At 39.6% G+C, this 14,565-nt stretch overlaps 5 protein-coding genes across 5 annotated transcripts; 1 reads left to right on the top strand and 4 right to left on the bottom strand.

Moving 5' to 3' along the window:
• Positions 1-609: 609 nt before the first annotated feature.
• On the bottom strand, positions 610-1,574 carry LOC130732094 (uncharacterized). Its single transcript, XM_057584212.1, has 3 exons — positions 1,009-1,574; positions 828-929; positions 610-747 (listed from the first exon to the last, which is right to left on the bottom strand). Exons 1-3 carry the CDS (start codon positions 1,369-1,371, stop codon positions 676-678), a joined length of 537 nt encoding a protein of 178 aa, XP_057440195.1. The 5' UTR covers positions 1,372-1,574; the 3' UTR covers positions 610-675.
• Positions 1,575-2,955: 1,381 nt separating this feature from the next.
• Positions 2,956-5,029, bottom strand: LOC130717691 (protein MAIN-LIKE 1-like). Its single transcript, XM_057568031.1, has 2 exons — positions 3,543-5,029; positions 2,956-3,449 (listed from the first exon to the last, which is right to left on the bottom strand). The coding sequence occupies exons 1-2, from the start codon at positions 4,272-4,274 to the stop codon at positions 3,126-3,128; spliced, it is 1,056 nt and encodes a 351-aa protein (XP_057424014.1). The 5' UTR covers positions 4,275-5,029; the 3' UTR covers positions 2,956-3,125.
• LOC130747623 (protein MAIN-LIKE 2-like) lies at positions 4,306-4,947 on the bottom strand. The gene has a single exon (XM_057600604.1). The coding sequence runs from the start codon at positions 4,945-4,947 to the stop codon at positions 4,306-4,308; it is 642 nt and encodes a 213-aa protein (XP_057456587.1).
• A 1,247-nt stretch (positions 5,030-6,276) lies between the features above and the next one.
• Positions 6,277-9,079, top strand: LOC130717701 (mediator of RNA polymerase II transcription subunit 30). The gene is made up of 3 exons (XM_057568042.1): positions 6,277-6,732; positions 8,221-8,310; positions 8,612-9,079. Exons 1-3 carry the CDS (start codon positions 6,376-6,378, stop codon positions 8,720-8,722), a joined length of 558 nt encoding a protein of 185 aa, XP_057424025.1. The 5' UTR covers positions 6,277-6,375; the 3' UTR covers positions 8,723-9,079.
• Positions 9,080-9,841: 762 nt separating this feature from the next.
• Positions 9,842-12,880, bottom strand: LOC130717680 (non-specific phospholipase C6). The gene is made up of 3 exons (XM_057568022.1): positions 11,466-12,880; positions 10,696-10,872; positions 9,842-10,415 (listed from the first exon to the last, which is right to left on the bottom strand). Exons 1-3 carry the CDS (start codon positions 12,538-12,540, stop codon positions 10,117-10,119), a joined length of 1,551 nt encoding a protein of 516 aa, XP_057424005.1. The 5' UTR covers positions 12,541-12,880; the 3' UTR covers positions 9,842-10,116.
• Between the last annotated feature and the right edge of the window lie 1,685 nt (positions 12,881-14,565).

Below are 14,565 nucleotides of genomic sequence, written 5' to 3'. Positions count from 1 at the left end.
TGTTAACTAATTATATTAAATAAAAAATTATATCCTTATAATCTGATTAATTGTTAATTGACTATCTAAAAAACCTCGACAAAATATTGGGTTTGCTCGCGCAGGATAGGGTTTTTGAATTTATGCCTCTCTTCTCCACGTCCCGCGATTCCCAAGACTTCTTTCCGGGAATTAGATTTCCCACCCCCTGGTTTAGAATTGCCACCCTAGCCTTTTTAAAAAAATGCCGGGAATACCCTCCGGGACTTAAACCTCCATACCAGTCCAGAGGTTGATGTTCTGGACTAGTCCGAGAGTTAAAAGTTCGGATTCTTTAGTTACAGTTAAAATAACATGGCTATAGTCCAATTGCAGCAAATATAACATGACTTTAAAATTGAAAAGTTACATAATCCAATTTAAACAAAATTACAATACATAATCCAAGTTAAGCATTGGAAAAGTAAAGCAAAATAACAATACATAATCTAAGTTCAGCATTTCAAAAGTTACACAAATAGTCCTTAATATAGAATTAGTAAAGAACTAATATTAATCTTCTGTTATGTTTGTGAAGCTTCCAGGTGGTGGTGCACTGTCCTTTGGAAATACCTGTATAATGAAAACAGATTCAAATGCTTTGTTGTAGATGTGGAAAAGATTCAAATGCTTTATTTTAGATGTGGAAGAAGATTATCATACCTTGACTACATTGGACAAGGTTATATTCAGATAACAATTAGACTTTCTAGGAGAGAACACAGCGACCTGAAAGTAAAGTGAAGAAACGATGTGATGTCCAAGTTGTCCAAAGAAGCTTAAAATGTTAAAGTTTCCTATAGATTAACCTTTTGGAGAAGCAGAACAGATCCAACAGTTATGTCTTTCGCAAATACGCTTTCAGTGAAGACCTTGTGATGGATACTAGCGCCAACAGTGCCCGTAGGGTCCTGAATCTCAATCTCAGATGTCATGAGAGAAACATGAATATAACATTTCACTGAAATATAAGGAGGAATAAGGAAATACCTTGAGTGTAACTGTTGCATCTCCAAACCCATTGGGATTGCAGGATTTGATAACACCGATGACGTGATCTACTCTTTCATGATGGTGAGTGATTGCGCCCAGAGGAGTGGCAGATCCGTTTAATTGCAGGGCTGAAAGCCAAGCATTAGATTGGAAATCGGGATCGGTGTCGTGGCCGTCTTGGAGGACTTGCCTAACTAATTGTTGGGTTGAAATGTTTGGTTTGTCGTCGGTGGATCTGCGGTGAATCATGGCGGCCTGGACGGCGCCAGCTGGGCCGGGAATGAGAGGACGAGAGCTGGAGGCAAGGTTGTCTTGGTGTTTGCAAGGGCGGATGAAGGTTGATGGTGGATCTTGTTCCATTTCTTTTGGTTATTTCCTGCAACAAGGGAAGAAGGGAAGTAATGTAATGGTGTAGGATGCCTTTGGTGCATAGGGGACTAATATAGGAAGTAAAGGGATTTATGGTGTAGGATGAATGAGTAATGGGGTTGGTGGTGAAGATTAATGGTGGTCAGTGTTGGTTGTGTAGGCAGTGATGGTGGTTGAGATTGTAATTGATGGTGGTCAGAGTTGGTTGTGTAGGCATTCTGCTGCTTGGTAAGGGTGATCCAGGACTATAAGTTTCGGATCAATCCAGGACTTTAAGTTTCGGATCAATCCAGGACTATAAGTTCCGGACTGATTCATAATTAAATTTACCACCCCCCCTTTTTAAGACGTCCGAGAGTTGAAAACCCGGATTAATATGAAAATCCGATGGAGTTGTACTTGAAGGACTTAGGGTCCTTGTACGGGATATACACACCATGCTTCGAGCACCGCAGAATAATATACATATTTCCACCTTTTCTGGAATAATCAGACCTTCCAGTCACAATCGCATATCCATTGTCCTTCCCAACATTCTTAGCCCATTGTTTAAGGTCATCAACCGTTTCAAATATCTGTACAGTGGTAACATATCATTTTAAAATTAGTAATCAATTCAAGCATCACTAAACAATAATGTCATTATGGTATACGCAATGAATACCTGATCGGTCGACCATAAATGAGTGGTATCCACACTTATAGGCTGAACATTATCTTGTTGTTGAAGCAACATTCCTTCACTGACATCATTATCTTGTTTTAGAAGCAGCATTTCATCATCATAGAAAAATGTGCTCGTCATACTGCTTGCATAAACCAATCTGCCACTGGTTAACAGTCCGTATAATGAACATTCGTACTAATCCGAGACTGTAACTTTCGTACTAATCCGAGACTATAACTCTCGTACTAATCCGAGACTATAACTTTCGTACTAATCCGAGACTTGAACATTCGGATTTATGTCGAGGCAGAAAAGTTGAAGTGATGGTGGTGGCAAAAAATGAAGAGAAATTTAAATAGTAGAAAATATAAACAAACGTATATTATTGGCAAATTATAATGGATGCAATGATACATACCAAGGTGGTGCTGGTTGATGAAGGTTGTTGTTGGTGGTGCATGAAGGTTGTTGTTGGTGGTGCAATGATGGTGGTGGGGGGTTGAGGGGTAGTAAGAAAAGAGGAAGTGAGGGAGTGAGGGTGATCAGAAGTGAAATGTAATGGGGGGTGGTTTGGTGGTTGAGGAGTTTATGGAGGCCATAATGGTGGTGAGGTAGGTGAAGCTATGGAGTAATGGTGCTGAAAAAGGTGGTAGAATCTGTCAGAGGTGTCCGGAAGTTGAAGTTTCATACTAATCCGAAGGATGAAGTTTCATACTGATCCGAAGGTTGAAGTTTCGGATTATATCTTGAAGATTAAACTTCATTACAAGGGTTTGTGTTGTTGAGTGCCAAGTTTTGGCTTCCATTACAAGGGTTGATTATTAGGGTTGATTATAAAAGTAATAGATTTTAAAAATTATTAGGGTTGATTATAAAAGTGAAAAAGAAAAAAAAATGTTAAAGTGAAGATAAAGCTCACAAATTATTAGGGTTTAGGGTAAAAGTGAAAAAAAAAAAAAAAAAACATACGTTAAAGTGAACATAAAACTCATACTAATCCGAAATAGTAGTGCAAAATACATAGTCCCCTAATATCGTAATAGTAATGTCAACAAAATGTTCATACAACTAATGTCCCCTACTGTCCCCTACCCCGACGACCTCCCCTACCCCTACGGCCTCCCCTGGCTCCTGCCCTGCCGCCCTCCCGGCCACCTGCTGCCCTGCCGCCCTCCCGGCCACCTGCTCGGCCACCGGCTCGGCCACCTGCTCGGCCACCTGCTCGGCCACCTGCTCCCAGACCTCCTCTCCCAGCAGCGTAAGCAATGCCCTGTGTCCCAGCCAAGTCCTGGAGGATGCGAAGTGCTCTCTCCGTTAAAGCGCGGGCCTGTGTGCCTGGCAGCAAAGCATCATCCACCTCAAGTGACAACTCAAGGACTTCTAAAGCCCTACGCAAAGCAGACTGAAAGTAAATAATAAAAAAAACGCTGTTAGTAAACCACATACAGAAAACCACAAGTGCATAAAGAAAATAGAAATAAAATTTAAAATTTACCACGGCACTGAGATCAATCCTCCTCTCATCCGATATGATGAAACAATGAGACACTCTAGCGTACCAATCCATGTAACCGCCCACAGCCTGTCCCTCCTCTATAGCAGGGTCGCCCTCAGGGAACAAGTACTGCACATAATCTGCGAATGCCGCATCAACAGCCTCAGCTGCGGGAGATCTATCCATCTCACTAGGGTGGCGCGGGATCGTCTGTATATACCCAAACTGTCGCATGACCCGCTCCGGAAGATGAGGTCGCACAGCAGGGGGATAGGGACACCGAATGTAGCCTGAGAACAAAGCCCTCTCACCCCGCTGTCGCCATTCCCTGTGGGCCTCATATGGAGTCCAAGTGACGTCGTCGGCCGTCAACTCATCAAGTAGTACTCGCCTCTCGTCAAGCCTAGCATGCCCCGACCGTGACTCTGTCCACCTACGAGCTCTGGGCTGGTCCTCTGTGTAAGCCGGGTTCGCATACCGGCGAACGAGCCTGTCTGGAAAGTGCTCAAAGACCCAGGCCATCAACAGGGAAGTGTAACCGCCCATCTGTTTGACCCCGCTGCGAGAAGACTGTCCAAGCTGGTCGTACAACGTGGCAAGGGCCATGGCGCCCCACGCGAACTCCGACACCCGCTCAAGATCCTGTAGCATGCCAATCCAACGGGCGGAGAATGAGTGCCCCCCACTCTTGTCGGCGAACAATGTCGCGCCAACAAGATGCATCGGGTACATCCTGGCTGCATGCTCGTACCGCCCCTCTACATTACAATGTAATACCAATTATGATTAAGTAAATATAAATAATAGTTGGAAAAAGTTCAGATAATGAATGAAACAAACCTGCAACAGCTGTCGGGTAAAGGTCTCGCAAGAAGCTGAACCTCATAGTCGGACCCCTCTTCACATCAAACTCAGCCATGTACAAATCTGCATCCCCCCCTAACAGTAAAGCGCAGGTCTCTGCCACATCATATCTCGAGGCCACTCCTGGAGTGTAGAATCTCCCACCAACCGGGATGTGAAGAAGAGCGGAGACGTCGTCAAGGGTGACAGTCATCTCCCCAAATGGCATGTGGAAACTACTAGTCTCCTCGTGCCACCTCTCCACAAGGGCCGATATAAGCCCTGGATCCGTCTCTACATAGCTGCACCTGACCAGTGGATACAGTCCGCTCCTCTCCACAATCAAGCGGACCTCCCTGTAATTGTCCCCCTCACACGTCATCAGCCCGAGCTTCGTACCAGCAGTGGCAAGCCTCAAATCACCTCGCTCAGAATAACGAGGGTCAGTGGTGCCTAGTAGGGTATGCCACGTCCACGGCGCTATGTGATCCGGGTAATGCTGCAGAAGTGACAACTCAACCGGCCCACCAGGAAACGGTGGATCTCTCTGGAGCGGCGGCATATTTGGATCCTCTACCTCTACATCCTCACCTCAATCTCAGACTCAGACCCCGACTCCGACCCCGATTCAGACCCCGACTCCGACTCCGGCTCCTCAACTGCATCAATATCAAGTGAAGAGGTGGAAGACTCAACAGTATCGTGGGTAGTAACCTCAGGCGTCGACTGAGGAGAAACCTCAGTAACAGTAACTTCAGGCGTCGAGAGAGCAGGAACCTCAGTAGCAGGAACCTGAGTAGCAGGAACCTCAGTAGCAGGGGCAGGAACCTCAGTAGCAGGAACCTGAGTAGCAGGGGCAGGAACCTCAGTGGCAGGGGCAGGAACCTCAGTGGTCGCCTTCGGAGCCCCCTTCCTAGAAGTCGACACATCTGTATCATGATCACCTCGCCTATGAGAAGCGTGGAGATAGGCACGACGATCGGCCAACTCTTCAGACGATACCCTCTTAGTTTGCTTTGTCCTCGCCATAATCTATCAGAAAAAATAAGGAAAACAGATTAATAGCTATGTAATGAGTAACTAACTAGTTGAAGCAATCCACAAGTATACACAGTAAACTAATGTTATGAAATTTCAATACAATTCAAATAATGTTATGAAATTCAAATGTGAAATCTCAAGTTGGTTATGTCCTTAACCACTACCCTAAGATAGCCAAAAGCATGGAAATTATCTTCACCCCATTCATCTTATCATGAAAAACAATAACAGAAGCAATATGAGAGACAGTACTGAATCTCTCAAGTCCGAATCTTGAAGTCCTGAACCAGTCTGAATCTTGAAGTCCTGAACCATTCCGAATCTTCAAGATTCGGAGTACGAATATCCCCAAATTCGCACCTCAGAACCCCAAATACCCCAGAAATCACAATAGGAATGAAATTTCACCAAATCAACTCATAAAAAGGGATTCGAAACCTAACCTAATCTGAAATACCTAAATTTGAAACCCTAAATTTGAAATCACAACACCAACTCATCAAAATACACATGATTCAAAATACAAATGATTCTTGGTCGTGGATTCCAACAAATTACCTCAGTGTGGTCGGTTTTGAAACACAGATGATTCTTGGTCGCTTTTGGTCGTGATGTGTGGGTCGATTTGGGTGCCTCTGGGTCGCTTCTCTTGAGACCTCCGAGAGTTGATGTTCTGTCCCGTTACAAATGTGAATCTGAATTGATAGTTTTGTTCTATTATTAACTGAGTCCGACATTTGAACATTCGGAGGAGTCCGAATGTATAACATTCGGACTAAAACACGGAGGGGCAATATTGGTTTTTCCCCACTTTTAAATGGGGTGGAAATTCTAAAATAGGGGGTGGGAAATCTAATTCCCCTTCTTTCCTTCTCTGGATCAAATCTAGGGTTTTATATTCCCTTCGTCGCCGAATTTTGCAGCATTCGCCGGAAGACAGTGAGTGAGAATGGAAGAACAGTCGATGGTGATCGCCACAAACAACCCCAAAACCACGCAGGAACTCTCCATGGAAGGTCAGAGATTCCTCGAAGAAACCATACAGCACGCTTACCAGATCCTCTCTTCCATGAACGACGAGCTTTGCAACCCCGTTTTGTGGTCCACCTCTCCCTCTTCTTCTTCTGCCGCTGAACCGAATCTCCCCTCCTCAAACGGTGATGCCGCTTCCGATAACTCCAGCCACAACGCTGACAGCGGCGCCGCCATTCCCGGTGCTGGAGGCGCCCTTGAAGAGGCTCGCTTGCGATATAAGAATGCCGTCGCTGGGCTTCGGACCGTTCTCGCCACTATTCCTGATTCCCAGGTGTGATTTTAGACCCTTGTCTTGCAATTTTGGTTGGTTTATGCATTTAGAATCTGCATTGTGCTTGAGAACTGTGCTTAATGCTTTATGTTAGAAATTCGTTATAGTTTGGTAATAGTTATTCTCTTGGCAATGAATTCTTACTGATTATTTGATTTTTGCACCATTGAACTGGTTTGCAAGGATTTTCAAATTCTAGGCAATTGAATGCCATTCGTTTGTAAAACTTTTTGCTTGAATTGAGTGATTTTCAATTCGCTTTATTTGTCAAGAGTAGTTGAATTCCCTCAATAATAATGATGATTTTAAGTGATGAGGGTAAAGAGATAATGGATCAAATGATGGAAAGGGCATCCATACCAAACAATATTGTAAGACCGAGAGGTGAAAGTGATAAATTGGAGGATTGAAGATCGAGTTGTAAGATCCTTCGAGAAATACAATATTATGCTTGAAACATATGCACATGCTTATATAATCACTTAGATAAGGAAAATAGCCTTTGAATCACATAAGCCCTCTAGAAGCCATATTCCTCTTTAATTGAATCATAACCAATAGAGACAGAACCACAACACAAGACACTGAAACAGAACCATCAGGTCCAGCACAGAGCACACACCACAAATGCAGTAGCTTTGAATCCTTCAATCAATGAGGGGCAAATGAAGAATAAGACAGCTGGTCGAAGAAGACAGCACTGCAGGGCAAAGAAGACAGAGGGTTCTAACAAGGAAGAACAGAAAAGCATGTCGGAGTTCAAACAAGGAGCAGTAGCAGACAAAGAAAGCTCTGGGCAATGAAGAAAAAGATTGCAGGTCGAAATTCAAACAAGGAACAACAAAGAGCAGCAGCTTCGAATCCTTTGATACTTTTAGGCTAGGATTTCCGGTGAAAGAGGGAGTGAGCTCCCCGTTCTGAACTAATTTACTAGAGTGGAAAAAATAGGGTGAGAAAAATAGGTATCGTGGTTCAACCCGAAAGCTCAAAGCCCATCAAAAGTGGAATCGAATCGAATCTGTGACCCTGCGCTCTAGATTGCGATCTTGATTGGAGATGACTGTTGGGTGCGTTAGATCACACGATCTTACTATCTCATTTTACTCATCAATTTTTTTAACTAGGGAATTGTGATTTTTTATTTCAACTCCTGTAGATATCTTTCTTACTAGGTAAAAGACAATACAAATCTTGCAGTTTTAGGGTTCGGTTTGGCATCACTTGCCATAAATTCATAATTTACTAGTTCTATACCATTGTACTGTGAACTGGAGTTTGAAGTTATTTCTGGCATAATGATGATGCAGTAAAAGAAAATTCTATCCTGATGTTAAATGATGCATAAAGGATATAGCAGACTATCTTGCATCTTCTTTTTCATAAATATTTAATTACATACATTTTTATTGTGAGCTTTATAAGTTATAACTATAATTTTATCCAGTGAAGTTGTTTTCCCCAGTTAAACTAACTTGGTTAGTATTATAGGCAAAAGCACTTGACGGTGATTCAGCTGTTAGCCCCGCAGATGAAGCTGAAATTGAGAGGTTGGAAGAGAGAGCCTCTTCTCTAAGAAAGGTTTGTTGTAATGCGGTTTTAATAAATGTATTAACATCTATGTAAATACTTGATGATGTTCACCACAAAGCCTTAACATCTAAATTGTTCATTTGGGCTAAGATTTTAGTTGATCAGGATTGAGAAAACACTTTTCAATCAAATATGACTGCAGTATAATGAGTTTTGGACTTCAGTCTTTTGTTGAAACAATTTAGTTTAGCAAAAAAGTTTAGGTTCTGGACTGAAGTTGTTGAAGGCCTGTATTCTTTTTAAAAATATGTTATTGTGTTGAACCTTGAACTTCTGCTATTAAATGTAGGAACTTGCCAACAAGAACTTGCACCTGAAGGCACTAATAGATCAACTGCGAGAACTTGTCACCGATATAGCGACATGGCAAAGTCCTTTTTCAACCAGAAGTTTGGCATGAGTACTTAATTATGTATAGTGATATCAAAAGATGGAAACCTGATCCAGACTGCAGATTACAATAAATGGTGACAGTGCTTCTTGATACTCTAACCCTTGAAGTTGCATCAGTAGATCTCAATATTTAATGTTCCTAAAACTATGATTTCTAAGTTGTGGAATGGTAAGAAGTGGATTAAAAATGATTGTCCAATGGACTTGTATTTTGTAGAATTATTGGGAAATTTTCGAAATAGAAACGTGCAATTCTTTAATAGCAATTTGATGTAATTTTTCATTTGGCTGTTGTCAAAATTGTACGTAAACAATACTCGTTTGAGGTTTGAGAAGAATGTCTGTTTTTGGTCCAAAGAAGAAACTCTCAATGATCTTGTTAACCACGTTTTGCAATTCATAGCTCATTCCTTGGCGGGAGAAGTATTAGGGAAAAGAACAGGAAGGTGGTTACGTAGTTCTATGTGAGAAGTATCTTTTTTTCTTCTTTATTAAGGAGTCAGATTGAAAGTAAGGAAATGGAGCAGTATCTTGCTCAAGATTTTCTTTTAAAAGTTTTGTCTGCCACTTGAATTGAGAAAAAGTATCACTCTCTGGAAGAGTAACGGGGGAATGGACCCTCCACTCTTCCTCCCCTTTCATTTTGAAAAAGAAAAAGGGAATCCAGTAGTTACTGTATATAAAGAGAAAGTATCAATTCCTTATAATTTCTTTACTTTCTCATTCAGTTACCTATTTCCAAACATGGTCTGAATGTCAAGATTTCATTTCATTTTTAGTGGAATTCTGCTTGTTGCAGATCTACTCACAATTTATGCGGCCTTTACCTTTTTAGTTTTTAGCCCCGTTGTGGACTGATTATACTACAAATACTAATAAGTTGATAAAAGAAATTGACTACCCATTGCTATTAAATGAATCTATGACTTCAGGAGCAGCTGACATAACATGGAAACCAATTTTTCAGTTAGTGAAGAACTATGCTTACCATTTGTTTAGCCTTCCAAAATAGCCAATTTAGTTCCAGTGACAATAAAGTGATATACAAAAGAAAAATATCAATAAAATGTTATGTAGCTATCTAATTGCAGTTCCATTCCAGAAATTCACATAAGAATATAAACAGTTCAAAACAAAATTATGGCGCTACATTTATAATATTGGCTTGTCCTTTTTGTACAATAGCATTGGAGTTTTCTTCTTCGAAATTACTCACGAGCCAATCCATCACTTTCAAACCGCATATTTTGAGAGACTTACCCTCCTTTACCTTCAACTGCATTCCACATTCATAATCCTAACAAAATCTAACAAATACAGTAATCAGATGACTTATAACTAGATACAAATATAGCCACACAACTCTCTTTTTCTTCTTTTGTTTTTGGATGTAATTTTATATCAATTGTGAATGGAAGATCTAGTAGTGAGAGATGATCTCATATCCACTATAGCAGACTCATCTGCCCCCAACTTGATGGCCTCTTTGCTAGCTCTTATGAATCTTGAAACAGCTCCCTTTACATACTCATGAGCTTCCTTCACACTCATCTTTTTGCTCATTTCATCTGGAAAACTGCTCAAGAAGTGGTCTCCATTGAGAACAGCTGCCAGCTGAACTACCTCACTCTGAAACTGAGACAGACCAGCATTTTCCTTTGCTTCAGTTTTCCTTAGGGGCGTCACATCCGGCAAAGTCACTGGAAAACACATGTTAAACTCTCTTAGTGGGTGTGGTTTGAGTAGCAGGCACAAAAGCCAATTCACTTCTAGGAATTGACTTTGGGTTTCAGAATCAATTGTAAAAGATTTTCCAAACATGTACTTAATACTTTTAGTGTTCACTTACTAAATAGTAAATACAGCACATATACTACTAATGTCATTACTATTTCAGCTTTTTTATCATGTAGTAATTCATATTCAAGTATATTGAGTTGAGGAACTCAATTAACTGGCATGAAAAAGGGGAATGAGTACCTGGGCAATCTGTTCTTGGTGCACTTAGGTCCCCAACAACATGCTCAAATGTCCCAGCCCATGCATCTCTGTGCGTCAAAAAGTTAGAGGATAGGTTGAACATCTTCTTTATGGTGGCAGGAATAGAGGAGTGCTCAAACTCAGAGTTTTCAGCAGGTCCTTTGGGGCCACCTATCACTGAGGAACCGGATCAAGGAAGTAAGTTAGTAGGCATATTGAACCAATCAAAACTAGGTTGAACTTGAATCTCGAGAATCTAACATATGCACCAAAAGAGGTTAGGTAAACCATTTTCATGAAACCAAATTATTTAAAGTCAAGTTTTGTTGACTTAATTACACTAGAAAACAACATATCTTAATCCTTACTCTACTCAAAACACAAAGGAAATGACAAGAAAAATCAACAAAATGCATCTCAGGGGGAAGGATATCCGACAAAGTAAAGGCATTGGAATACTGAATACCCGTGAACACAAAGGGCAATAGTCCTGGAAAATTAAATGTAGCATCCAATAGAAAAAAACTTCCCAACTACCATTGTCCTCGTTAGAGAAGCATTAGACACAATCATCTGACATCTCTATCATAAAAATATGCATGTATAATGGCTTTGATCAAAGAGGAGATGCGAAAAAAATGATAAACTAAGTGCATGTTTGGAAACGAAAACCATTGTGAAGCCAAAATTATGGTGGCCAGAAGCAAAAGCTAAGGGATCTTGCTTTTGTCTACCAAGATTTTGCTTTCACTAGAGGATTTTGAGCTTACCAGACCCTTTCTTTATCCAAGGAGAGACCATGATAGTTGGCACCCGAACGCCTAGCCTATCAAACTTGAAGAAATAAGGAGCAGGTCCAGTGTTCCCATCTGGATTAGGAATGTTGACAAAAGGAGTCTGCACATGATCAAAGAATCCACCATGTTCATCATATGTAATAACCAGAAGAGTTTCATTCCACTGAGGGCTTGCTCTGAGAGCCTCATAAACCTCCTTAACCAGCATTTGCCCATTTGCAACATCATGAGATGGGTGGTCATCATTTGCAGGCAAGCCAGTCAAGTCAAAGTACCTAGGCTCAATTACAGTCAATGGTGGAAGCTTCCCATCTCTAGCATCTCTCTTGAACTTCAAATCAAACTGATGGAATTTCTTTATGTATTTCAACTTCCTCAGGTTTCTATAAAACAGGGTTGTTGGTATGTTCTGAAAATAAATCCCAAAATCTAAGCCATTCTCATGCATTGAGTCAAAGATGGTTCTTTGAGGATACCCTATTGCTAACTGCTTCTTGACATGACTTGTTGCACCATGAGAAGTAGCAGAGTATACAAAAAGCCTATTAGGTTGAGTTGGACCCGGAATTGAAGAAAACCACCTATCAAAAACAGCAAATTCTCTAACCAGAGTTTCATAAACAGGCACAGATTCAGGCTTAAACCCTTTCATCACAGTCTCAGAGAGATTCTGAGACAATGACATTGCTTGTTCCACAAACCCATCCATAGAAGGAAGAGGACCAGAACCAAATACCTGTTGCAAAACATCCTCAAACGAATGCCCCGGATCCGGATCCACAAACTCAGCATCATCAGTGAAGCAAATAGAGTTATGCTTTGGATTTGTGGTGTTAACAGGGTTGCATTCATCTCCATTGACACCATCGATTAATGGGTTGATGGCTTTCTTCATCCACCCCAGCATGTGGTCAAAGGAACGATTCTCCATGACCAAAACAACAACAGTTTTGATAGGTTGCTGCTGTTGCTGTTGTGCAGTTGCAAAAACAGTTAACACTATGAGAAGGAGTGAGAGAATGGAGGATTTGGGTTTGGTGAATCCCATTGTTGGCTGCAAAGGTGGAGTCTTTTGCCAAATGGGTATGCTGATTTCAATCCAAAAGGATGAGAAATGGAAGGAATGGAGAGTGTGTGCAGTGGCAATGAGTAGCAGCAGAAGGAGATGAGAGAGGAAAGAGAAGGTTCTGGTTCTGGTTTGTGGTACTTTACCTTAATGACAGTGAAACTCAGTCACTTTGAATGGAAAAGGTGGCGCAATTAACGAAAGTAATGAGAATGGAAGAAAGTGTCGGTTTTAATTTTTGTGACTATTTTGCTTTGATGAATGAGGAGGAGGTTCTTAACTTGATCAATTATGGCATAGTGAGTTCAAGTTTTCATTATTTTTTCTGAGTAGATTTTACAGCTTGTGGCCACGATCACCTCCACCGCTCAACTAGTGGGATCACCGATTCATTACTTATTCAAATTTAATGTTATGCTACTTATATAATGTGTGTTTGGAATAATATATCATTTGAAATAAATATTCATCCCAAATTCATGATATGAGTAATTATTTATACACACCTCACTTTATCTCACATCTCAATTTCACATATTTTTTCTTCTTATCTTTCTCTGCATTTTTTATCACATCACATATCATATCATTACATATCATATCACTTATTTCTCTCTCATTTCTTTACTACCTTCCAAGGTGGGGGAGGTGGAATTGATTGGTGAACAAATTATCATTCCTCCCAAATTCATGATATGAATTCTGTTAATTTTTTTTTTCTAAGTGAGTGGGTATTTAGTATTAACAAGTGTTAACAAGTATCAAAACATAGTCATATATTTTGAGATACATTTTTTAGGTATTTTATTTTGTTTAAATCACATGCACTTTTTATTAGAACAACCATAATTGAGTTAGGTATGATTATTATGGGCGATAAATTTCTTTTTACTATTAAGTATTACATAACTCATCTATAATTATAGATATTTGAATCTGAAACATCTATTTAAATTAAAACAACATCTTTTGATCTCCAAGGTGATATTTTTTATACTTTTTTAGATAAATTTTACATTTTTTTTACTAAAGGCAATACTATCTTATAAAGTAAATAATAGTTTACCAAAAAAATATAAAGTAAATAATAAAAATTTCCAGCTATGTAATTAACTACTACACCCTCCGGTCACATATATAAGCAAAACACACATTTTAGTTTCATTCATTTAATGAATGTATCTAGTCATTATTAATGGTTACATACATTCATTTAATGAATGAATCTAAAATGTCTTTTATGCTTATATATGTGACCGAGGGTGTATAAAACACCATTTAGCGAGTTTGAACAGTTCATATATTTCATGACTTGTAAACCTTCCCCGTGATTGGAGAATAATTTTGTCTTTTATGTGAAATTAAATTAGCATAGGGTGAGTTGGGTTCACGAGACCAATAGAACAAACTCTGATGCAGTGATGCGAATTTTAGAATCCTAAATTTGGAGGATTTTGAAAGATAAGAATATTGGGATGACTACTTATAACATAATTTATTAGGGTTGTTTAAATAATCCATATAGGTTACTAACTCACAAGTCACAATTCAATAAACCGATATTATTTTTATAAATAAATTAATAAATTAAATATAAAAATTCTAACTCACTTATATTTAATGTAATTGGACGATGAATTATTTAAGCTAAACTTTCTCATGTGCCACTTAGAAAACTCCTAATTTATTTTATTCTTCTTTGTCCTGGGCATAATATTTTACCCATCTACAAAACACATCTTTACGTATGTAATCAAACGGAGTGGACTTAGAATTCATATGTTTAAAAAATGAATAATGTTGTGTGCTCTTTCCAATTCCACCTCCACCTTCTTTAAATGTGAAGAGAAATAAGTGATATGATATGTGATGTGACAGAAAATGCAGAGAGAGATGAGAAGAAAAAAGAGTGGAAATGAAATGAAAGAGAAAATGAGGTGTGAATGTATCATTACTCTAAATAAAAAGTCAATTCAAATTAGTTGTAGTTAGATAATAAAAATTGTG

Source organism: Lotus japonicus, chromosome 1, assembly GCF_012489685.1.
Source record: "Lotus japonicus ecotype B-129 chromosome 1, LjGifu_v1.2".
NCBI lineage: Eukaryota > Viridiplantae > Streptophyta > Magnoliopsida > Fabales > Fabaceae > Lotus > Lotus japonicus.
This window is presented reverse-complemented; position numbering and strand designations above follow the sequence as displayed.